We start from the raw sequence: 23,582 nt of genomic DNA, 5'->3' as shown, positions 1-23,582 counted from the left end.
CGGCTCCGGTGGCTCCGACCGGAGCGTGGGAACGTATGGAAAGATATCAGAACACATATAGAGAACCATCTGACTGTCTCTCTCTCTGTGTCTCTGTCTCTCTCTCCGTGTCTCTCTCTCTCTATCTGTCTCTCTCTCTCTCTCTCTCTCTCTCTCTGTCTGTCTCTCTCTCTGTCTCTCTCTTTATCTCCGTCTCTCTCTCTTTATCTCTGTCTCTCTTTATCTCCGTCTCTCTCTCTTTATCTCTGTCTCTCTTTATCTCCGTCTCTCTCTCTTTATCTCGGTCTCTCTCTCGCTTTATCTCCGTCTCTCTCTCTCTTTATCTCCGTCTCTCTCTCTTTATCCCTCTCTCTATCTCCGTCTCTCTCTCTCTCTCTTTATCTCGGTCTCTCTCGGCCGCTGGGTACTGACCGTGTGGCGGCCCCCTCAGCCCCGCCCGGCGCCGAGGAAGTGAACGCCATCATGGCCGCGCTGGCACTGCCCCCCCCGGCCCGGGGCCCCCGCCCGGAGGAAGGCCAGGGCCGCGGGGACCACGGGGGCCACGGGGACGACGGTGGAGGAGAGGAGGAGGAGTCCCCGGACGGCCCCAGAGGACACGGCCGCAAGGAGCCGCCCGCCAAACCGCCAGGTGAGAGAAGACCTGAACGCTCCACGCCGTGGGAGGGATTCAGCTCTTCACCTGGGAGGAGACGACTGCCCCGCTCACACTCGCTCTCCTCTCTCCTCTCTCCTCTCCTCTCGCCTCCTCTCCTCCTCTCCTCTCCTCTCCTCTCCTCTCTCCTCCTTTCCTCTCCTCTTCTCTTCACTCCTCTCTCCTCTCCTCTCTCCTCTCCTCCTCTCCTCTCCTCTTCACTCCTCTCTCCTCCTCTCCTCTCCTCTCCTCTCCTCTTCTCTTCACTCCTCTCTCCTCTCCTCTCTCCTCTCCTCTCCTCTCCTCTCCTCCTCTCCTCTCCAGGCAGCAGGCGGTCCGCCCGTCGCCAGCCCGCCTTGAAGCTGGTGAAGATCCACCTCCACAAGATCAGCCCCCCCTCCTCTCCAGACCCCCCCCTCCCCCCCTCCTCTCCAGACCCCCCCCTCCCCCCCTCTCCAGACCCCCCCCTCCTCCCCTCCTCTCCAGACCCCCCCCTCCTCCCCCCCTCTCCGGCCCCCAGGCCCCGGGGCCGCCCCCCGGGTCGGAGGAAGGCCGTGGCCGCAGCGGCCCGGGGGGGGCGGAGAAAGGAGAACGACCACGACCGCGGCGGGGCAGAGCCCGCCGCCGCCACGCCCGCCCCCGCCAAGAGGAAGAGGAGGAAAGGCGTGGAGGAGAAGGAGGAGGAGGAGGAGCGGATAGAGGAGGAGCGGACAGAGGAGGAGGAGGAGGAGGAGCCGCCGCCGCCGCCGCCGCCCGTCAAACCCGAGGGGCGGCGGGACCGGCGCTTCCTGAGCGCGCGGAGCCCGGAGAGGCGGCGCCACGGCGAGGCGGAGGCGGAGACGGAGACGTGCTGCCCGCTCTGCGACAAGGGCTTCGCGCTGCCCAACCAGCTGCGGACGCACCTGAAGCTCCACGCGCGGCCGTACCGCTGCCTGCCCTGCGAGAAGGGCTTCGGCAGCCGCTCGGGCTTCTACCAGCACCAGCGGCTGCACAAGCGGGGGCGGGTCTTCCCCTGCGGCCGCTGCGCCCTCCGCTTCCTGTGCCGCTACTCGCTGCGGCAGCACGAGCGCACGCACGGCGACGGCGACGGCGGCGGCGCCGCCCACCTCTGCGCCGAGTGCGGCAAGCGCTTCAGCGGCGCCAGCATGGCGCGGCACGCGCGCATGCACGCCGGCCAGCGGGACTACCTGTGCGCGGCGTGCGGCAAGGCCTTCCTGTCGTCGGGGGAGCTCCTGCTGCACGGGCGCACGCACACGCGCGACACGCCCTACACGTGCACGCTGTGCGGCAAGGGCTTCACCACCAAGAGCCACCTGACGGTGCACGGGCGCTCGCACACGGGCGAGCGGCCGTACCCGTGCGCCGTCTGCCCCAAGCGCTTCCTGACGGTGGGCTGCCTGAAGAGGCACATGCTGAGCCACGACGGGGCGCGGCCCTTCGGCTGCCCCCGCTGCCCCAAGGAGTTCTCCCAGGTCGGGAACCTCCGGCGGCACATGGGCACCCACCCGCCGCCGCCGCCGCCGCCGCCGCCGCCGCCGCCCACGCAGGAAGGGGAGGAGGAGGAGGAGGGGGTGACGGGGGACACGTGAGCGCCCGCCCGCCCGCCTGCCCACCCGCTGCAAGAGCACCCTATGGGAGCCGCATGGGAGCACCCACCTGCCCCCGAAAGAGCAGCTCATGGGGAAACGCGTGAGCACCTCATGGGAGACCACATGGGCACCCACCATCTCCTGCACCCCCCCCCCCCCCCCAGGTGGACCCACCCCCCCCCCCCCCCCCCAGGTGTCCGGACCCCCACTTGGGGTCCCCTGATCTGCCCGTGGGGTCGAGTGACATCAGGACTTTTAGGTTTATTCGCTACTGATTTGAATGACTGATATGAAATAGATTCTCATAGGACTAATGCTGTAAAGGAATCGTACGAGGAACCCTCTTAACCCCGGTGCGTTGTTACAAATATGAATGTTTACATTAAGAATTGACCCCAAAGCAGTTACATGAATGTACTTTTTATAAAGCATGACCGACGGCCTGTCAGACTTGCATTATATCTTATATCTGCATCTGTGCAGAAGTACTGCACCAAGGAATGTAGCGAAAGGAAACCACAGGATGTGAGCAGCTTCCTGCGACAGAGCGCACGGGCGTCCGTTTGGTTTGTAATGTGAGAGACGCGTTCCAAAGTGCATTTTCAGAAGTGCCGGGGACAACGAGGATGCACTCTTTTTTCTCTCTCTTTAGTGCAGGTAGTGAAAGGTTCTGAAAGACGGCGGAGCTCACTAATGAATGAAATGTATAGTTCTACAAAAAAAACGATGTCTGACACGTTTTAGAAAGAAAGAAAGCGTTTCCAAAAAGCGTTTGGATACATATGACCCGCTATGTTCTTCTCCATGTACCAAATGTTGTCAACGTCCCAGCCAAGTATTGGTATTATTAATACCTCATTCATTGTCCAGGCCAGGCTGGCAGCTCATACAAAAATAATCCATAATAATTTAACTCGGGTTTTGTGGTGGGTACAAAATTAATCTTGGCGAAACCTGGTAGGTACTCGTCCCCAGCAAAAAAAAATATATATTGAGTGTGTACGCCGAAACAGCACCATCAATTCCACATCAGGGACCATATTCACAGCAGATATCAAAAGTAAAATGAGGGATATTATAAAAAAATTCTAGTATCTCCTATAAACAGATAAATTTTACAGCTTACAGTAATAGTCAGCCTGATGTCATGTGATGGGAGACCCGTGGCATCGACCTATACCTGAATGCGGCTATGACTCAAAGTGAAACCAAACTATTTTAAATTATAATTGAAATTAAATTATACATATGTGTAGTCACAAATCAGTTTTCGCTTTTTTAATTTACTCATTATCTTCCCAAAGTGGATCTAGTTATTAGATCCTATGAATTATTTTTGGCAAAATATTTTTTCTAATATGTATATATGTATATATATATATATATCTATATGTAAAATATGTATACCTACGTAATATATGTATATAAAACACGACACACATATATATATATATATATATAATGTATATAATTCCCAATTCATTTTACAAGTCGTGGTGGTGATGGCTTTTATATAGAGTACATTACTGGGTGGGGGGAGGACTCTCACTGGTTTACCCCATTCTTAGGAAGAATTATGACAATAATGAAGACCACCTTCCCTACTCTTTCAGCACCAGAGCTAGTCTTCATCAGGGGGAGAGGGGGGCACACACATACACCATATAGGACTTTACTTTCGCTCTTTCACTGGCTTTGACTAAGAGTGAAACCAAAACTATTTGAACAAACTATTTAAGTCGTCGTAGACGAGAGAAGGAAGCAGACACACCCAAGACGTCTCTACTTCTGCTGCAAGGAACTCCAGATCGATATCCAACATGGGTAAGAATTCTAGAATGCTCTCATCAGAAAAACTATAGGAAGATTATTTTTATTGTCTTAACAGGTTTCTTTTTTTTTAAATCTGACATTACACAATTCGCTATTAGTCAAGATCTTTAGATCAACATGATTCGAGCGAATGATTGATAAGTTGATAATATAATAATGTCATCAACTGTACGTGTCTAGGGTACGGAAACCTCACGCTTGTAAAAACATCTGGAGCATCGGACCACACCGCTGGAGCGTATCGAGAGGGGCTGCGCGGCGGTAGGGCTGGACCACATACCGCCGTACTATCACTAGGTTCCACATGAAACCATTCATTTTACTGAAGAGAGAATCATGTCGTGAACGTTGTAGGCTAGGCTACTGCCGATGTCAAGTGACAAGAAAGTACTAAGTGAACATTCATGGGCTCGGCTTAGCTCAGGAGGTAGTGCAGGTTGACTTGTAACCCGAAGGTTGCTCGTTCGATCCCCGGCTCCTCCTAGTGTAGGCTACATGAGAAAGACACTTAACCCTAACTGCTGCTGACGCCTTGCCGTCGGTGTGTATTACCTGTTCACTTTGGATAAAGGCGTCTGTTAAATGCCCTAAATGTAAACTTATTATCTGTCCCAAAGGTGTAAAGGCATCGGAAGAAATGGCTAGCGATGATTTGGAAAATATGAAAAAATATAAGACCATCATTATCAATGTGGCGAAAAAGCATGCTGTTGACCCAGCTGTCATCGCTGGCATCATCTCCAGAGAGTCTGAAGCCGGTCACTCCATCTCCGACACTAAGCCCCCTGGTTGGGGGGACAATTTTAAGGCCTTTGGACTGATGCAGGTAATAGGGCCACATTTGTATTAGGCTGCTATCGCATATTATCATGGCTGATGGTGTGATATGCCCATTTCACTGATCATCACACACATAGTTCTAGTCTCAAACAGCGTTTATGTCTCGCAAACATCTAAAATTCTATGAATATAAGCATTGCTATGTTATTTTGAATCCAGGAAAGGCCGCCGAGACAGGATCGCTTTTAACTCACTTTATTTGGTAAAGGTTTCGTCTATTGTCTATCGTCCATGAAACAAAAGGAGGGGAATGGTATATAACACGCGCGGAGCGTCTCTAAGCTACGATACGCCGCTCAAGAGATTCTCCCCTCTCATAGCCGAGTCTGTTTAAATAGGCAGGTGGGGGTGGGCGTGTTCTGTGGCTTTAAAAGCCCGCCCCCTTCATCTATGTGTGATCAGCTGCTGCCCCCTCGTGGCTATGTGCAAGTGTTACAGCTTATATTATATGTAGGCCTACTCGGTACTGCTCCCTGTGGCTATGTGAGAATATTATGGCTGAAATATGTCACAGCATGAAGCCCTAAGTCTCCGATTGACAGAACCCTCCAAAGCCCGCCCAATGGCAGACATGTATTTATTTAGTTTGAAATGAATAAACGGTGAATAAATAATCAAATGTGACCTGATAATGTGTCTAGTGGTTGTGATATGCAACATGGCTCCCTCCTATACAGGTGGATGTGACGCCAAACGGCGGTGGACACACACCCAGAGGAGCCTGGCACAGCGAGGAGCACCTGGACCAAGCCACTGAGATCCTGGTTGAGTTTATTGAACGGATCCAGAACAAGTTCCCCGGCTGGACAAGAGAACAGCAGCTGAAGGGTTTGTCTCATTCATTCATTATTACTAGTTCATACTCTGACCACAGACTCCCTGCACTCTTTTAATTTTTGAGAAGTGTGGTTGAAGCTTCTGTAGGTAAGATTTGAGAGTTCAATTCATTTTCAATTCCATTTGTATAGCCCAGAACAGATATTCTCACAGCGCCTTTCATTCACTAATAGCTGACTGACGGCGATGCCATTTTGATCAAATTACACTGAAAGATTAGCTCTGAAATCGTACCTACAGAGCCTTCAATCTACATTCTGCCTAAACACTGTCCCTTATGTTTGACTGCAGGAGGGATCGCAGCCTACAACATGGGAGACGGTAATGTTCACACCTATAGCAAAGTGGACGAGAATACCACAGGAAAAGACTACTCCAATGATGTCGTTGCCAGAGCCAAGTGGTACCATCACAATCTTTTTAAGGTTGGCTTCGTGGAAGCCACTAAGGCTTTTTTCTGGCCATTTTAGTGTTTATGAGCAGAACAGTGTCTAATGGGAGGAAGATCTATCTCATATGTGTGTGATAGGGAGTCCAGATTGAATGAAATGGAACGAATACTAAACAACACAAAGACAAAGTCAGATAATGACATGAAGTCATTAAATATGAGTAGTCGTCTGAAGTAGGAAAATCTGGCTTTGCCTACCTTATTTCACAAAGTGAAACGTCAGAGCTGGTCAATGTGGCCCGGGAAAGGGAAGTCTGGGACCCCCTGCTTGAGCTGCTGCCCCCGCGACCCGACCCCGGATAAGCGGACGACGATGAGGATGAGGATGAGGGATCTAGTAATTATTTTCTTGCTGTGCTTTGTATGTATTGCCTTCAGTTATCATCTTTTGCCAGATAGCTTTTCTAATATATTGTGGCGACCGTGGGCGTGGCCGCCGTCGCCATGGGACCGGGGATTCTGGGGTTTTAGTTGTTTTTAGTGTTTCAATGTCGCACCCTGACCCAGAGTGCTGTTCGTGTGGGTCAGGTGTGTGTGGTTTTATGTGTTCTGTGTGCGTGCTAATAAAGACAACTCCCGTAGTAGTTGTGTGACCTTTACCCTGGGCTCCCGTCTCGTCCTTCCCGTGCTGCTCGCCACAATATTGTAACGACCCTACCGGTAACTTAAGAATGTCCAGTCGCAAGTTCTTGTTAACCGTTTATTCTCTCAACCTGGTCACCGTAACCCGAAAAACCAATACACACACAAAACCACCGGTTCACCGGCACACCCACCTGCACCCGCAACGCTTCCACGTGCAAGCCCCCACCCTCCTGTTCTCCCAAGCCCCGCCCCCAGCCGACCCGGCGACCCACTCCCCACACCGACCGGCAAGTAAACACCACAACACATGCACATAGAACCGACACAACAAAGTAACACAATGCAAACACATAACACAAAACACACAAACTCCCAAAGAGTCTCAGGGTCGCTACAATATGAAAAGAAACATCAGCAATGCATTAAAATACAACACATTCAAGAAAATAGCAACAAATTCATATTATTCACATCAAATTTGTGGCAATTCATTGTACCAGTGTTTGAAATAAAAACGTGGTAAACATACACTCTGTGCATACAAAGTATTTACAATGTGAAAGACGTGTGCAATAGTGAAATCGTTGTTAGCACTCCCTCAAGTGGCCGCTGGTGGGAGTTCACCACGTGGTCGAGGGAAGCGCTTTAAACTCCACCACGGGTCCGTGACGTCCGCCGGTCCTCACTGGATGTCGATTGACCAATCGCATGGCCGAACGGACACCGCAAGACGCGCTCATTTGCATAAAGGTAACTGTCCAACACTTTAAAATCACTTTAAAAACTTTTGTCCATGCGAGACTAACGGCGAGACTTCACGCATCCACAGCAGGAAAAGGACACACACACACACACACACACACACACACAGTGGGGGGGGCAGAGCAATGGGATGACGTCAGCGGGACTCTGATATCACCGGCAGATGAGAGGGTGAATGTGTGGAAGCAGATGAGAGGGTGAAAGCTTAATGTGTGGAAGCAGATGAGAGGGTGAATGTGTGGAAGCAGATGAGAGGGTGAAAGCTTAATGTGTGGAAGCAGATGAGAGGGTGATAATATGAATAATATGCAGACAACATGATGTACAAGGGTTGCTTTATGGAAAATACAGCATTTGTTTTTTCCCCTTTTTGATATGGAATCATTTACAAGTAGAGGAACTTTTTTGGGGGGGGTAAGAGAGACAACGTCGTTTTACGTCGATAAGCGTGAATTATATTCATTATGATGAGTAATAAATGGACTACACAGTGACTTTCTGACCTGTGGCCACTCAATGCAGAAAACATTCACTCATTCACTCATTCATTCACACACACACACCGCGACCCTCGCAGGATTCCCACGCGCCCTGGAAAACCTGGATTTTGAAAGCTTGCTTTCCAAAACATAAGACACATTGATCAAGTGTCCTGGAAGAGGCTGGAACTTAGATTGGAAAAGATATTTTCACTTGCATTGGACATACCTGCGACGGCTGCGACGCCCCAGGTATTTCCTGTTTTGTCGTACCAGATAAGGGTTGTGGGTTCAGGCTCGGGTCAAACCGGTCGAGCCCTGATGGCAAAGCTTCTGAGGAGACACTCCGTTGTAGATGTAGGTGAACGTTCTCCGTCAATAAGTCACTGAATTAAACACTTCTACGCGTTACTTTTGGTCGTAATCCTTCATTTCGCTGATGGTAGCAAAGTCGTGCTCGTTTCGCAATTGAGCATTAGCTAACGTTAAAGGTGACAGGTCACACCACCAGGTGTGAGTGTGATCAGCCGTTACGAGCCGCTTTGAAAATGTGCCTCTTCTGACATCACAGGTGGGCGTGTCCACCTAGATGTGTCCACCTACGTCCTGCTCCACTAGGGTGGGGGCGGGGCTGAGGGTGGTGTTGAGGAGGCCCATGGCGCTCAGGGCGTAGTTGACGCGCTCCACCAGGGCCCCGGCCACCTTCAGCAGCCCCTCGTCCCGGACCAGCGCCCCCTGCTGGCCGTTCTTCTTGCGACGGACGTGGTACAGCTGGCCGCGCTCTCGGCCGATCTGGATTGGGGGGGGGGGGGAACAGGATTCATGCGGTCATATTAACCCTCGCAAATCCAGTGTTGAAAAAACGTTTAGGCAGTCGTGAGTGGAAGGGCAGGAAGTGAACAAGGAAAATGGACCATTAAAGAGGCTGTCGGTAATTAGGTCTATAGACACTCTGAAGAATAAGCCCCGCCTCCGAGGCTCCGGTTCCCTCGGTCAAACGTCTACGGGGAATAACACGGGGTTTATGAATGATCGTACATAACAAGCTCTGTAGGGGGCGGAAAGCTGCGTCACGTTTTGAACTACAACCCTTTTCATCTAGTTTCAACTGGGTTTTTGGATTTTTGGTGCCGTTAAAGTAGCATTAATAATTAATTAATTATCGTTTACTTCTTTAACGGCACCGACAATCCAAAAACACCGTCGAAACTAGATGGAAAAAGTGTGTAGTTCAAAACGTGACGCAGCTTTTACTTCTCCGCTACCTACAGAGTTTGTTATGTACGATCATTCATAAACCCCGTGTTATTCCCCCGTAGACGTTTGACCGAGGGAACCGGGAGCCTCGGAGGCGGGACTTATTCTGGAGTTGTTGACGGGTGGGGGGGGGGGGGATGCTGCGATCTGTCGGAGTTGACGCGCCAGGGTTACCACGCCAAGACGCGCGTCAACACGTTAACGCTGAAATGCGATATGCCGGCGGGCCAATTGCTTTACATTAATTGGGGACAACATACATTATAACAGGGTCCGCGGGCGGAATTGGCCGGGGGGGGGGGGGGGGGGGGAGGGTGGGGGGGAGGTACAGGATTACGGGCTGCCGGAGTTGACGCGCCAGGGGTACCACGCCGAGACGCGCGTTAACGCTGAAATGCGATATGCCGGCGGGCCGGTTCTGATAGACATTAGATATTATCTGGCGGGCGGCCGGATTAAATGACACTCCGGGCCGGATCAGGCCCGCGGGCCGTAGGTTTGACACCCCTGGTCTATACTGAGGCTGTAGTCTGTGTCACAACACTGACCCGCTGGGTGCGTCCTCCGTCGATGTGTTCGATGACGCTGTGGACCTCCATCTGCAGGACGGCGCGCGGGTCCAGCACCAGCTTCCCCGTGTTGTAGCCCGACGTGTCCACCTCCCTCAGGACGTGGGTCAGGAAGCTGGCGCCCGGAACGTTCTTCCACTCTGGAGGGTCGAAGCTGAGGAGCACACAGGAGACACAGGGAGTTTAATAAAAAAAAAAATATATATATATATATATATATAAAATAATTAAATATATATATAATTTTTTTTTTTTTAAATATATATATATATATATATTTTTTTTTTTTTTAAATAAAAACATATTTTAGTAATCAAAATGATCATAATTTTCTATTGGTCTCTTTTTCCTGTTTCTATACGTTCTATACGTAGCACTTCAAAGCAGTTGCTTTGCTTATTTTGTTATTTGTTTGCACCTAAATGAATCTTGCATTAAACAAATGTATTGGAAAGAAACGTTTTCTGTATCCTCTCTCTGTGTTTCCGTATCTTCGGGCAGAAGGGCGTACCTGCTGTTCTCCTCCTCAGCCTCGTAGGGGAAAACGTTGTTGGGGAAGTAGAAGTTGACCTTCTCTCCGTGGGCTTCCTCCAGGTCACTGATCAACGTTTGGAAGGACACGTTGCCTGTCAACAGATTGACACCGTTGTCAATCAGTCACGGTGGGCTGACCAGCGAGGGACACAACACTCGTCCTGGGGGCCGCAGTATCTCAGGAGGTAGAGCGCGCTCTCTGGTAACCGGAAGGTTGCTAGCTCAATCCCCGGCTCCTCCTAGCGGAGTGTGGAGGGGTCCCTGAGCGAGACGCCCTCACCCTAGCTGTGTTCGAAATCGTTCCCTATTCCCTCACTCACTAGTCCCTATATAGTGTTTATGATATAGTGAACTATATAGTGTTTATGATACAGTGAACTATATAGTGTTTATGATATAGTGAACTATATAGTGTTTATGATACAGTGAACTATATAGTGTTTATGATACAGTGAACTATATAGTGTTTATGATATAGTGAACTATATAGTGTTTATGATACAGTGAACTATATAGTGTTTATGATATAGTGAACTATATAGTGTTTATGATACAGTGAACTATATAGTGTTTATGATACAGTGAACTATATAGTGTTTATGATATAGTGAACTATATAGGGAACGAACAAACGAGAATTCGGACACTACGCTGAACATTTCTGAACGTCATTTGCGTCAGTAAATGCGCCTGCATTGCATCGTGGTACACGGGAGGAACATGTGGGGAACGTCGTTTGTTCACTCACATGTTGGGTATCTTATAGTCCACTATATAGTGAATGAAATTAACCACTGAGAATTCAAACAGCACTACACAATGGCGAGCACCCTATATAGTGCACTATATCACCCTATATAGTGCACTATATCACCCTATAGAGTGCACTATATCCGTGATAGGGAACGGTTTGGAACACAGCTCCTGACTGCTCCTGACCAGCTGGCTGGCTGTCGCCCTGCGTGGTTGACTCCGCCGTCAGTGTGTGAATGTGTGCATGAATGGGTGAATGGTGTCAGGCAATATTGTAAAAACGCTATATAAATGTAGTCCACTTATCATTTCCCATGCATCCTCATAGCTTAACGATGTTAAAAGATGAGGAGAAAACTGCGAGAAAACAGCGAAGAGAGCATGTGTAACCCATAGCTCAAATTGAGTCTTAAATATGATATATTAATAGTATATACACATTAAATAGATAACAACTTACTTGATAATAAATACATTTACCATTTAATATATTAAAAGATCTAGAAAAGTTTTTTTGACCATCCCTTTAATAACGTCAGTGCCCCTTTAAGACGCCATTCTGCTCACGAGCCATGCTTGAATAACGGTTAAATGATTCAAAATCAGAGGCACCTGACAGTAAAACTATCATTTATATTATATTATTATTTGTCGTTTTCAATCTCAAGTCGAGAGTCTGTTTATACAACAACCTCGCGTCTATCGAAAAACGAGTGCTGAAAGACTGCTTTGGTGAGTTTTTACCTAATTTATGAGTACCGGTACACCGGATTGAACGAAGGTACAACGATACAGCGAAACCCTCACAACTAACTAACTAACTCCGTTTGGAATATGTTTACGTTGTTTTATGTATGACTTTATGTTATATATGTTTTATGTTACAAAGGGAAACGTTTTTTGGTCTCTTATTGTTTTACGTTTCTGAATTATTTTATGGTCGAGTGTCGGTCGTCGGTTAGTTTTATGTTACCATGGTAACACAGTCTGCGGCGGGAGAAACAGCGTCCCTCCGCCATAGCCGTGGACAGAGAGAGAGAGGATTCCTATCGGTGAACTGTCTTATTTATTATTGTATGTATGGCCTGTTGTGCAGGTCAGGTTTTTTGGACACCCTGAAAATATCCTAGCACCACGTCTGTGTTGCGTAGGATAGGACTTCACCTGAACTGAACTTTGATGGCGAGCTGACCCGACGACCCGACGGAATCCACACCAACCGAACTATCTATACGGTCTGAACATTGGACATTGAACACAATTGAATTGAGATATTGTTGGAAAGATATTAGGTTGTTGTTGTTTGTATACACATTTGTATACACAGTTGATAGATATTAGATTGTTGTTGTTTGTGTACACATTTGTATACACAGTTGATTGTATACACATTTTGATTGAATTTTACTTTTCATAATCACCTGTAAAAAGATGGTCACAGTCCTGGGAGGTGTTTGCTAATGCAACACCATGCAGGACAGTAATTAAGTGAGTTGATTCAACCCTCGACAAAGACCACATGCAGGAGGGGAGGAGGTGGAGGGGTGGAGGAGGGGATGGAGGGAGGGGTTGTTTTCTCTACAGCCGTCGACATAAAACTAAACAAAGTGTGCAAATACCTGTTGCAGGACGTACTTCAAAAGCAGTCCTTCACTCACCAATGGTGATATTGCACCACGAGACATGCCTCGCCATGTCGCTCACCACTCAGACTCCTCCACTAGTGCCCTCCTCACCTTATGAGGGAGGCAGAGGACTGCTGAGCAAGGCATCCTTAACGACCTGTGAATCGAGCACTCACAGGAAATGCATCACCGCGCGGTGGGTTCTGCTCCTTCCTGTCTGTTACTGTGCGTTCACACCAAAATAGACAATTTTCGCCTGTTCGCGCGAAGCTGCGTATGTTGTCGCGCGAATCAGCGAAGTCTGTCGCTGTGCTTATTTGTGTGCACTTAACGTGTCGCAGGGCGAATTTTTCGCGGAGCGTTTTGCCTGCCAACGGTCATTCATGCCAATTCATTCTCATCCACCATGGCCGAGATGTGTGTCTCTACCTGTTGTGGAAGAGGGAGAGACGTCGGAATGCCCGTCGTTTATGGGTTAATAATATAATCCGGAGGCGCACACCGCTTTGTGCCGTGATATTAAATATATCGTATATATTATATGATATAGATATTTATATATTATATATAGATATAGAGCTCCGGGAGTCGCAAACGGCAACAATCACTTTCTCCTCCAAGCTGCGGTTCACTGAACGGTTGAACGGTGATTGGCTGTTTTACGTTACTTCATCCAGGGAGTGAATTGATTGGCTGTTACGTGACATCACCCAGGGAGTGAACGCTGATTGGCTGTTTTATGTTACTTCACCCACGTTACCCACAGGGAGTGAACGCTGATTGGCTGTTTCAACGCGAATGCCGCGAAAAAGTTGAAATATTTAAACTTTTTTTGAAATATTTAGAAATCTGTCGCTCATTCGCGCGACAAAATCCACGTGAACGCGCCCGCCCGTCTTAGGGAAAACTTTCGCCCTGTTGTCGTGGCAATTCCCCTTTAACAGAGATTGCGTCTAGGCCAGATGAGATTCCCACTGCAATAAAGCACACAATACATTGGAAAGCAAATGTCCTAGGTTTTAATGCATGCATACATTAGACTCCTCTCTAGCAGAGTGAGTCCTGAATACAAGTTGACATGGTTTCTTATACAGTTTCAGACCCTCCCCACACAAAGGTTCATCAAAGAAGAGAGGAGAAGATCAAAGAGCAAATTCTTCTCTTTACGACCCTTCTGTCCCAACACCTAGGAATACAATGGTTGGGGTTCACGACAAACAAATGCAAATTCCAGATGCCTATCTTTGTGACGTTCTCACCTAAAGCACAATGATCAATAGACAGCTGGGAGGCAAATGGGCAGGACAATCAGGGTTGAAACTGAGGACACTACAAGTTATACAAGAACAGACAAACTTATTAAACAACAATTCAAATATGTGGATTTTTCCATCACACGGTCAATCAAATCTTGGCTTTAAAGAAAACGTGTACGTTTGCCGTCACTCGAGTTCAAGGAATTGCTGCCCTGGATGAGCAGATGAGATATACATTTAGTGGCTTCTAGATTAGATTAGCGGCCATTGGACGCTGATCGCGGGAAGCACACTCACCCAGTCAGTAAAACATTCTCCACGCTGCTCTGCTTTCTTAGTTTTGGTGGTGCTGTCAAGTTGAAGTCCTTGTAAATATGGAGATGCTACGCCAGAAAAGAGATGTGTTTTCTCAAACCTTGCTGCAATTGCCTGCCCTCTTTACACAACTCTACCTACGGCCTCTACCTACTTGAGAGACATGTGGCCTGTTACCACTTAAAAGAAGACTTTAAACTAAATGGTTTGAACTGTAAGGTGGTTTACTTAGTGGAATGGCTCTACTATCTCATCCGTTAGTGAAGACTTGAGATGTAGATGATGAAGACCTGAGATGTAGTTATAGATCATAGGGCCATAGTGTAATGATGTTGGAACATGCAGTTATAGTTGTACACATGGCCTGGTGGTATGTACGTGGCTGGGAGTCGTTCAGTGGTGATTCAATCGCTCCTCTGACATTTGAAAAACATCGAGGGGGCAGGACGGCCGTTCTGTAGGTAAATACCGCACATTTCTTGGTCTTATATGCAAAGTTGCCGACTCTCACGCATCTGGCGTGATACTCACACTTTCAGCATCAATCTCACACTCACTCACACGCAACAAGTGTCACGCCCCAAAAAAAACAAACAAAACCTGTTAGATCTCTTGTTGCTTCGGACAAGCGCTAAATTGTTGCGCCTAAATTGTTGCGCCACCCCCCTGTGAACAACAAAAGCATTATAAGATTCTACAGAGTCTCACTCCGGCCAAAAACCCAAAGTGGGCAACCCTGTATATGCAGCTATCCAAAAACAGAGAGGCCTCTGGAAAGTGACGCCACAGGAACCACGGAACTGTCGAAACAGACAGTAGTGGTGTGTGTGTGTGTGTGTGTGTGTGTGTGTGTGTGTGTGTGTGTGTGTGTGTGTGTGTGTGTGTGTGTGTGTGTGTGTTGGGTTGTGTGTTTGTAAGTGTACTGCGTTGCGTTTGCATTGTGGATGAGGGGGTTCAGATAAGAAGAGGCAGGGGGTTCCTTTCAGGCCTGCCTTGCAGTTCACCACTATGGTTGTCGTGAACCAGGTGTGTATGTGCATGTGCACACGGACCGAATGTGTGTGTGCATGTGTACATGTTAACATGTGAACTCACCTGTTGTTACAGGCTTTTGTTTGTCTTTGATTTCACCAACATGTGTTTATTCCTGTTATTTATTCGTGTTTTTGTGCTGCTGTCTTGTTGTTATTGATACCCTCGGTAGAAATCGACCCTGTTACGTGTTCTTAAGAACAAATATAAATATAAAAATAGGAACATAAATAACATATTTATTAAGAGTGAACTTCCTGCTAAATCGAGCTTTCTGTGGAAGCTATGACTCGCAATATATCTCACGGTCCAATTTGTCTGGCATATGTTTTCACCAAAGGCAAAATGTTGAGGTCTAAAATAATTAAATAATCCGGTATTTTTGGAGTAGCTCAGCAAACGAGAGGGGGAGTGAAATAACTTTCCACTCTTGCGTCTCTTTTTTTTCTCTGAATGTGGTCTAACTGTGTGTTCACACCGTGCAACTGAACTAACGGGTCCTTCCGATATACCATTAGTGATCGGAAGAATGCCTGACACGTCGCGTCTGCGTCGGAATGCCTGTTGTGGTCTTGTCATGACTACACAACCATTCCATAATGCCCAAGGTATGAAGGAAAAGGTAAAGAAGGCAAAAGGAAGCCTCGGCTATTATTCAGCACAGCAGCGTTTACACAAATAATAATAAGATAAAAACAAGGGCAGCAAGTCAGCACCGCACTTAATTATAGATAAGGATAATGTGCATAGAATTGCCAGATATGATATAGACATTTGAGATGGGCCGGCTAAGGATATCACAGAGGGGGATTATGAGATGGAGGGTCAGGCAACGGCGGCACAATCTCACACAATAAAAAAAAAAGGGAAAAGGGAAATGAAATGCCTGATCAGGTAGACACAGAGGAAGCCTCTGCTTACATAACAGGAAATAAAATTCTAAAAATAATTCACTGGATATAACCACTGGTCGCAGCACCGCTGTATCCAACTGTATCCCAGAGAATGCATACGGCCACCTTTGCCTCCACTCCAGATGAATGGAGGGTAACAGGCTCGACCACAACTCCAGAAACCAACCTACATTCCGTACGTATGCCGAACAGACAAAGGTGTGCGCCGCATTCCTACGTAAGGTAATAATTATCCTACACTGAATACATTGTGAGGACAGCAGACAAACTGCACATCGCCGCGACTAGACTGGAACTATTTCTCAGCATTGTCTTCCACATGAAACCAGACCCAGCTGCCCTTCACAGTGAGAGGAGCGGAGACATGGCGGTTTATAATTTAAAGCTCAGAGGAAAGTCAAATGACGCGAGGCACGTGTTCCACCGGTTGCCCCGGGAGTTATTTGAATGAAAGGTGGATCCAGGCAGGGAGGTTCAGTTCAACAGGAGGAACGATCAGGCCCGATCATACAAACAGGTGGTGCTAGGATCTTTTCAGGGTGTCAAAAAAACCTGACCTGCACAACAGGCCATACATACAATAATAAATGACACAGTTCACCGATCACCGATAGGAATCCTCTCTCTCTGTCCACGGCTATGGCGGAGGGACGCTATTTCTCCCGCCGCAGACTGTGTTACCATGGTAACATAAAACTAACCGACAACCGACACTCAACCATAAAATAATTCAGAAACGTAAAACAATAGAGACCAAAAAACGTTTCCCTTTGTAACATAAAACATATATAACATAAAGTCATACATAAAACAACGTAAACATTCCAAACTGAGTTAGTTAGTTAGTTGTGAGGGTTTCGCTGTATCGTTGTACCTTCATTCAATCCGGTACTCATAAATTAGGTAAAAACTCACCAAAACAGTCTTTCAGCACTCGTTTTTTTCGATAGACGCGAGGTTGTTGTATAAACAGACTCTCGACTTAAGATTGAAAACGACCAATAATAATAATAATAATATAAATGATAGTTTAGTTTTACTGTCAGGTGCCTCTGATTTTGTGTCTGAATCATTTAACCATTATTCAAGCCTGGCTCGTGAGCAGAAAGGCGTCTTAAAGATGGTCCAAAAAAAACTTTTCTAGATCTTTTAATATATGAAATGGTAAATGTATTTATTATCAAATAAGTTGTTATCTATTTAATGTATATACTATTCATATTTAAAACTCAATTTGGGCTATGGGTTACACATGCACTTAGTCATGCAATCTGATTGGCCAGAGTCGTCTAGTCGTCAACGTAGGGAAGTGCCCATATTTGGTGAACCGCTGAGCCAAAGCCCGACAAAAAAAAAAAAAAAAATCAGTTAAGTTAAAATGCGCCGTACCTGCGGGCAGGATGACCTCGTCGGCGTCGTGCATGAGGACGTAACGGGACTGGTACATGCTCCGGTACACGCAGTCGTTGCTGGAGGGGATCTGGCCGTAGTAGTGGATCTGACCGGGCCCCAGCGACGGGATCCAGCTGTTGGAAGGCTTCAGGAAGGCGTCGATGGGCCAGGGACGGACCTGCAGGAAGCCCCTCTGGGGGGGGGTAAATGTTTACATTTACCTTTACCTCCAGGGCGTTCTATCCAGAGCGATAGATCAGTAAGGATGTTCATAAAACAAGTGCCAAGCAGTCTCTAGGTTAACCCATTCCCCCGTGTACAAAAAAAGATGGCTAGGATAAGACGCTACACGATGCTGAGTGCGTACATTAAGTGCCCAAAATGTTAGCGGGTCAGCTTGTTAGCGCACCTTGTTCGAGTAGTAATCAAGCACCGTTTCCATGGTAGCGGAGCAGCTGGTCTTGTAGATGATGACTCTTTGGATCCCTAGCAGACGGTAGAGCTCCATCGCCTGCACAGACACAGAAGCACAGGTTCCTTTCTCTTTCTATTTCAGTGACCTGGACACACTGAGACTGGTGACCTTTGACCTGGACACACTGAGACTCGTGACCTGGACACAATGAGAGTGGTGACCTTTGACCTGGACACACTGAGACTGGTGACCTTTGACCTGGACACACTGAGACTCATGACCTGGACACAATGAGAGTGGTGACCTTTGACCTGGACACACAGAGTGGTGACCTTTGACCTGGACACACACAGAGTGGTGACCTTTGACCTGGACACACACAGAGTGGTGACCTTTGACCTGGACACACACAGAGTGGTGACCTTTGACCTGGACACACACTGAGAGTGGTGACCTTTGACCTGGACACACTGAGAGTGGTGACCTTTGACCTGGACACACACATTAAGAGTGGTGACCTTTGACCTGGACACACAGAGAGTGGTGACCTTTGACCTGGACAAACTGCAGCACGTTGTTGTAGCCGCCGAACATGTTGGCGATGCAGAGCGTGAAGCGGAGCGGGAGCCGGGGCCTCTCCACGGGGGTCCGGTTCAGGACGGGCAGCAGGGTGAGGTTGGTGAAGTCCACGCTGTCTCCGGACAACAGCCCCACGTACCTGGGAGACATCCAGCCAATCAGAGACCAGCCAGCCCGCCGCACTCAATATTGCTCAAATGGGTTTCGAATGTTACTGTGGGCTCCTACCCTGGAAATCCCTGGAGTTCTCGCAAAAGCACACTTTGAATTTGCTCAGCAAGTCACGCTGGGAACGAGCGATATACTCACTCCCCGTTTCCCCTGGATCCAAACATTAACCAATCACATCTGTGTATCTGATATAGGCGGGGCCAAAAGCATTGCTGTTTTACCGACCGGATACGGCAAGAGTCTTATCTATTGGTTAGCTCCGCTGGTCTGGATACGTCACCCCTTGTATTCTTCTGATTGGTCGTAGTGTTATCCAATTGCGCACAGTGATATTTTCAGACGCATGCTTGGATCCGCCCCTGGAGTTGGGCCGTTTTCATTACTGGTTGCCAGACCCTACAGCGTTCTAGAGGGGGCTCTGGGTCAGACCCTACAGCGTTCTAGAGGGGGCTCTGGGTCAGACCCGGCAGCGTTCTAGAGGGGGCTCTGGGTCAGACCCTACAGCGTTCTAGAGGGGGCTCTGGGTCAGACCCTACAGCGTTCTAGAGGGGGCTCTGGGTCAGACCCTACAGCGTTCTAGAGGGGGCTCTGGGTCAGACCCTACAGCGTTCTAGAGGGGGCTCTGGGTCAGACCCGACAGCGTTCTAGAGGGGGCTCTGGGTCAGACCCGACAGCGTTCTAGAGGGGGCTCTGGGTTTGGGCTCCGTAGGTTAAATAAAAGAAGGACCTACCTGGGCTCACAGCCGGGGGGGATCGGGCACAGGAAGTCTCCCGTCCCGTACGGGAAGTAGTAGTTGGAGCGGTGGGTGGTCCGCCGGGCGGCCGCCGTCGCCATCTCGCCGTCCTCGTGACAGCAGAACACGCAACGGCTCCGCAGGGAGGCCTCCTCGCCGGCCACGATGGCCAGCAGGCGGACGCTCGCCGTGGGCGTGCGGTGCTCACGGAACGCGTTGACGAGCAGGGTCCCGGAGCCGGCGACCCGCGTGAAGGTCTCAGCGCCGGAGCGCAGGCTGCAGCTGCACCCGTCGCGCAACTGTTGGTGGCAGCAGGTCGAGAGAGAGGCGGTTAGGACCAAGGGGGGGGAGTCGTTGCTTCCTGTTTACACCGGAGGACGTGGAGTCTAGAAACTTTCCGATTTTGGAACCTGTGATCGATTTTTGTTTATTTATTGTTGGGTCTGTTTTTGGAAGTGAATAAAACTTCACTCTTTTTGGACACTCGTTTTTGCCCACAATCTCCTGTCCAGTGAGAGCGGGGCCCTAATCCGCGGGGTGACCATGTCGGTCCTTCACAATATGTCTATTAGTGATACGTGTCTTAGTGACGCATCGGCAGATATACACCCTGAACACGTGATCAACTTGAAAGCCGATCTATGGAAGGCCATTAGCGCAAATAATGTATTAGAAATTACGTGTTAATGCGACCGAATTGTGCGCGTTAACGTGTGATATTTGGAGAGGCGGTTAGGACAAGGGGGGAGTCGTTGCTTCCTGTTTACACCGGAGGACGTGGAGTCTAGCGAGCCTTCTAGACCGTATCTGGAGTCGGAGTGCAGAATTCGTAACCGATAAAAGAATCGCAGATGAAGGGACATTCCAATGTGCCAAAATGCTGCAGCATTATTGGCTGTATAGTCAAGGCCTTCATTGTGGCCGTCTCAACATGGCTGTTATCTCTGTGTTGACGTGTATTTTGTCGCCAATGGCCGTCCGTACGTTTTGACCGTCTAATGAGGGTCAAATTTCCGGTACCATTTTTCCCCAATTGATACCGATTCCTGAACTTGAGTATCGGCCAATACCGAGTATACATACCGATACGGCGTCAAGCATCGTAACTACTAACAGCGCTTTTTGAAGGGTTCTCTTACGACGACGGCGATGTACAGTCGGTTCACTTACTGTCGACTATATTCTTTTTCAGAACTAGATCATTTACATTTATAATCTATAATTATAATAATGCATTTGTATTCTTGTAGTTAAGCTAAGGGAGCATACATGTTTTTCCTTGGTTGCTCGAACACACGTAGGTCAGAAATGACACGTTTCCCATTCCGACTTTCCCAACGTCAAAACGTTCCGTACTCACCAGGCGGTCCGCCTGCTTCAGCTGCTGGAGACTGATGATCACCACTCCGATTGAGCACAACACAGTCAGAACCAGGTAGAACCGGTTCCATGGCAACATGCTGTATGGAATGGTGGGAACAAACTCAACGCTCGTTACACATCGCTCATGGAATCGCTCCAAGTGGCTGAGCTCAGCCGGGGCAGTAACGGCGGGCGAGCAACAGGAGGAAAAGGACTCAAAAACATTTTGAGTCAATTAAGATTGTTCGGACTGGCCCAGAGGAAAGGAAACAATCTGACTAAATACACTAAGAGGGGATGTTTTTGCATATTTCATTTTTGCAAATGTATACTTGTTGCATCTTACTTGTATTTTGTTTGTAACATGGTGTTTACTGCTTGAGGGAACTTTCCAGAGGGATTAATGAAGTCCTTATTTATCTCTCTAATGAGGGACAGGTGAAACCAATGAAGGTCAGGCAGGACAATCAGAGAGACACACGGACAGGGAGTGAAAACGATCAGCGAAGGGGGGCGGGATGAGACAGGGGCGTGTCTTCACCTGCGCCGTATCGCAGTTCATGTGGTCCACCCACGAAAACATTCTTCAATGTCAGTGGAAGTGGACATTGGACATTGACCCTGCAAAATTATCTTCACTTACAATAAAGCTAGGCTTATCATAACCAAAAAGAGATATGATGCATTAACAGCCTACATCTCACAGGCTTCATTCTACCCGTGTTCTTGATTGAATATTTTTTATTTTTTATTATTATTTTAATCATTATTTTATATAGGTTTGCACCAAAAGCAGAAGTTCAAGACTTATATAGCCCTAGACCTTTAACCTGATGGTTACATGGTCCTGATAAGAACACAAAGCATTTCTACTAACACTGACTAACTAGGGACCCAATCGGTACGGAAGCATTCACTTGAAGTAAATTCTGCTTTTGTTTTTCTGAATTAACGACATAATTATCTCAGAATTCAGAGAAAAGTTTTAATGGATAAAAATAAATCAGCCTTTTTGTTTTTAATTTTTTTTAAATGAAGTATAGGGGGTCAATTAACAGGACATGTTTCAGCTATACGGACAGACAGTACGGCGTCCAGAAAAACAGCAGAATTTTATTTTGCCATAAACTCATCTCAGAATTCTGAGACAATATACTTGTTGATTCAGAAAAACAAAAGCAGAATTCATTTTCTCTAGTAGTGAATGCATTATGCTTCCGCAAATTGGCGCACAATCATTTTCATAAGAAACATCCTGTTGATATATATTCCTCTGTGATCGGTTTCTGATCATAACATTCCTAATAAATATATATGTATATACACTAAATCTTTTTTTTGAGAATCAAAAGAGAATCTTTTTTTTTTTTGAGAATACTGATATATATATATATATATATATATATATATATATATATATATATATATCACTATTCTCAAAAAAAAAGATTTAGAAAAAGGTAAAGGTTTCACTGACCTGCCTCTTGTGTGTGGTTTAAAGTGAGTTGACTCTGTGCTGACAGGTTGGTAATCCTTCCAAAATGTACCAGCAGCCGTCGTTCTGAGCAGATCACTGCTGTCAACACCTTTCTGTCGCTGAGTGGTTCAACAGGAGTGGGCAGGTGTACGTTCAGAGCGGCTGCAGGGGCACCCGCTCTGGACGTCCAACATCGACGACACTGGAAGAGCCTCAGCTTGGAGCTGGTGATGGGCCAACAAACCTTCATGGCCGTATGTCAAAAGGTTATGAGTATTTATTTTTTTATTACTATTTTAATCATTATTCTTTTATATAGGTTTGCACCAAAGGCAGAAATTCTAGACTCATATAGCCCTAGACCTATAACCTGATGGTTACATGGTCCTGATAAGAACACAAAGCATCTCTACTAACACTGACTAACTAGGGACCCTGATATAATCGGTACGGAAGCATTCACATTTTGCAAATTGACCATTGATTTTCAAGCTTTTTGGTTCAAAAAGTTTGTATTTCCAAATACAAAATAACTCAAGATAACATTTCTAGCGATAAATGTGCATTCATTTTGTTTATCAAGATAATCATGACAAACGAATGCCAATTTTGAAGCGTTTTGAAACGCAAATTCCATAAAGTAAAAGGCAGACGAAAAATCAACAAAACTTCACTTGGGCGGGGGTGTGACCGGGGTTCCGCGTCACGGACAGACAGGTGTGGATGACGGATGACTGCAGTGTGTGACCTGCTGCCCATTGAGTAATCAGTGTGCAGCAGGTTAAACAAGCCATCTCCACACACAATAGCACTCCTGCACGGTAATGGAGCACCATTGGATCATTGTCCCACGGACGTCCGTTGTCCGGAGGGGCCCATTAGAAGTCACCTAGGTGGAGGGGGGGACTTTGTTACAATAAGATATTCTATAAGTTAGGGGCTCTAGCCCGCCAGGTAGTGATACACAAAGCATCTTCAAATGCGCAATTGGAAATAAAAAGTCATGTAGTAAATTAATCTAAAGTCATCGGAAAGAGAGAGGCACTCGGCCTCAATCTGTCCCATCGACCAGGGGGGGGGGCCGTGGGGTGTCCGCGGCCGAGCGGCGGATGTGATCATGGAGATAACAGATGACCATGGAACTCACGGGCGCTGCCGTGACAACAGCCCCGCCCAGCTATCGCTTTGGG

The 23,582-nt window shown here is 47.6% G+C and overlaps 3 protein-coding genes across 3 annotated transcripts; 2 read left to right on the top strand and 1 right to left on the bottom strand.

The window, feature by feature from the left end:
- Positions 1–407: 407 nt before the first annotated feature.
- On the top strand, positions 408–2,220 carry LOC311372773 (uncharacterized protein; the record flags this gene model as incomplete). The annotated part of the gene is made up of 2 exons (XM_084489717.1): positions 408–628; positions 956–2,220. The coding sequence occupies exons 1-2, from the start codon at positions 463–465 to the stop codon at positions 2,218–2,220; spliced, it is 1,431 nt and encodes a 476-aa protein (XP_084345843.1). The 5' UTR covers positions 408–462.
- Positions 2,221–3,786: 1,566 nt separating this feature from the next.
- Positions 3,787–6,763, top strand: LOC311372776 (lysozyme g-like). Its single transcript, XM_084489719.1, has 5 exons — positions 3,787–4,044; positions 4,234–4,314; positions 4,671–4,879; positions 5,571–5,721; positions 6,022–6,763. The coding sequence occupies exons 1-5, from the start codon at positions 4,041–4,043 to the stop codon at positions 6,198–6,200; spliced, it is 624 nt and encodes a 207-aa protein (XP_084345845.1). The 5' UTR covers positions 3,787–4,040; the 3' UTR covers positions 6,201–6,763.
- Positions 6,764–7,662: 899 nt separating this feature from the next.
- On the bottom strand, positions 7,663–21,012 carry LOC311372772 (uncharacterized protein; the record flags this gene model as incomplete). Its single annotated transcript, XM_084489716.1, has 8 exons — positions 7,663–8,799; positions 9,813–9,987; positions 10,345–10,459; positions 17,652–17,847; positions 18,064–18,165; positions 18,625–18,787; positions 19,551–19,852; positions 20,914–21,012. The coding sequence occupies 8 exons, from the start codon at positions 21,010–21,012 to the stop codon at positions 8,593–8,595; spliced, it is 1,359 nt and encodes a 452-aa protein (XP_084345842.1). The 3' UTR covers positions 7,663–8,592.
- Between the last annotated feature and the right edge of the window lie 2,570 nt (positions 21,013–23,582).

Source organism: Micromesistius poutassou (assembly GCF_964030765.1).
Source record: "Micromesistius poutassou genome assembly, contig: SCAFFOLD_279, whole genome shotgun sequence".
Lineage (NCBI taxonomy): Eukaryota > Metazoa > Chordata > Actinopteri > Gadiformes > Gadidae > Micromesistius > Micromesistius poutassou.
The sequence above is the reverse complement of the archived record's forward strand: the minus strand, read 5'-3'. Positions and strand labels throughout refer to the sequence as shown.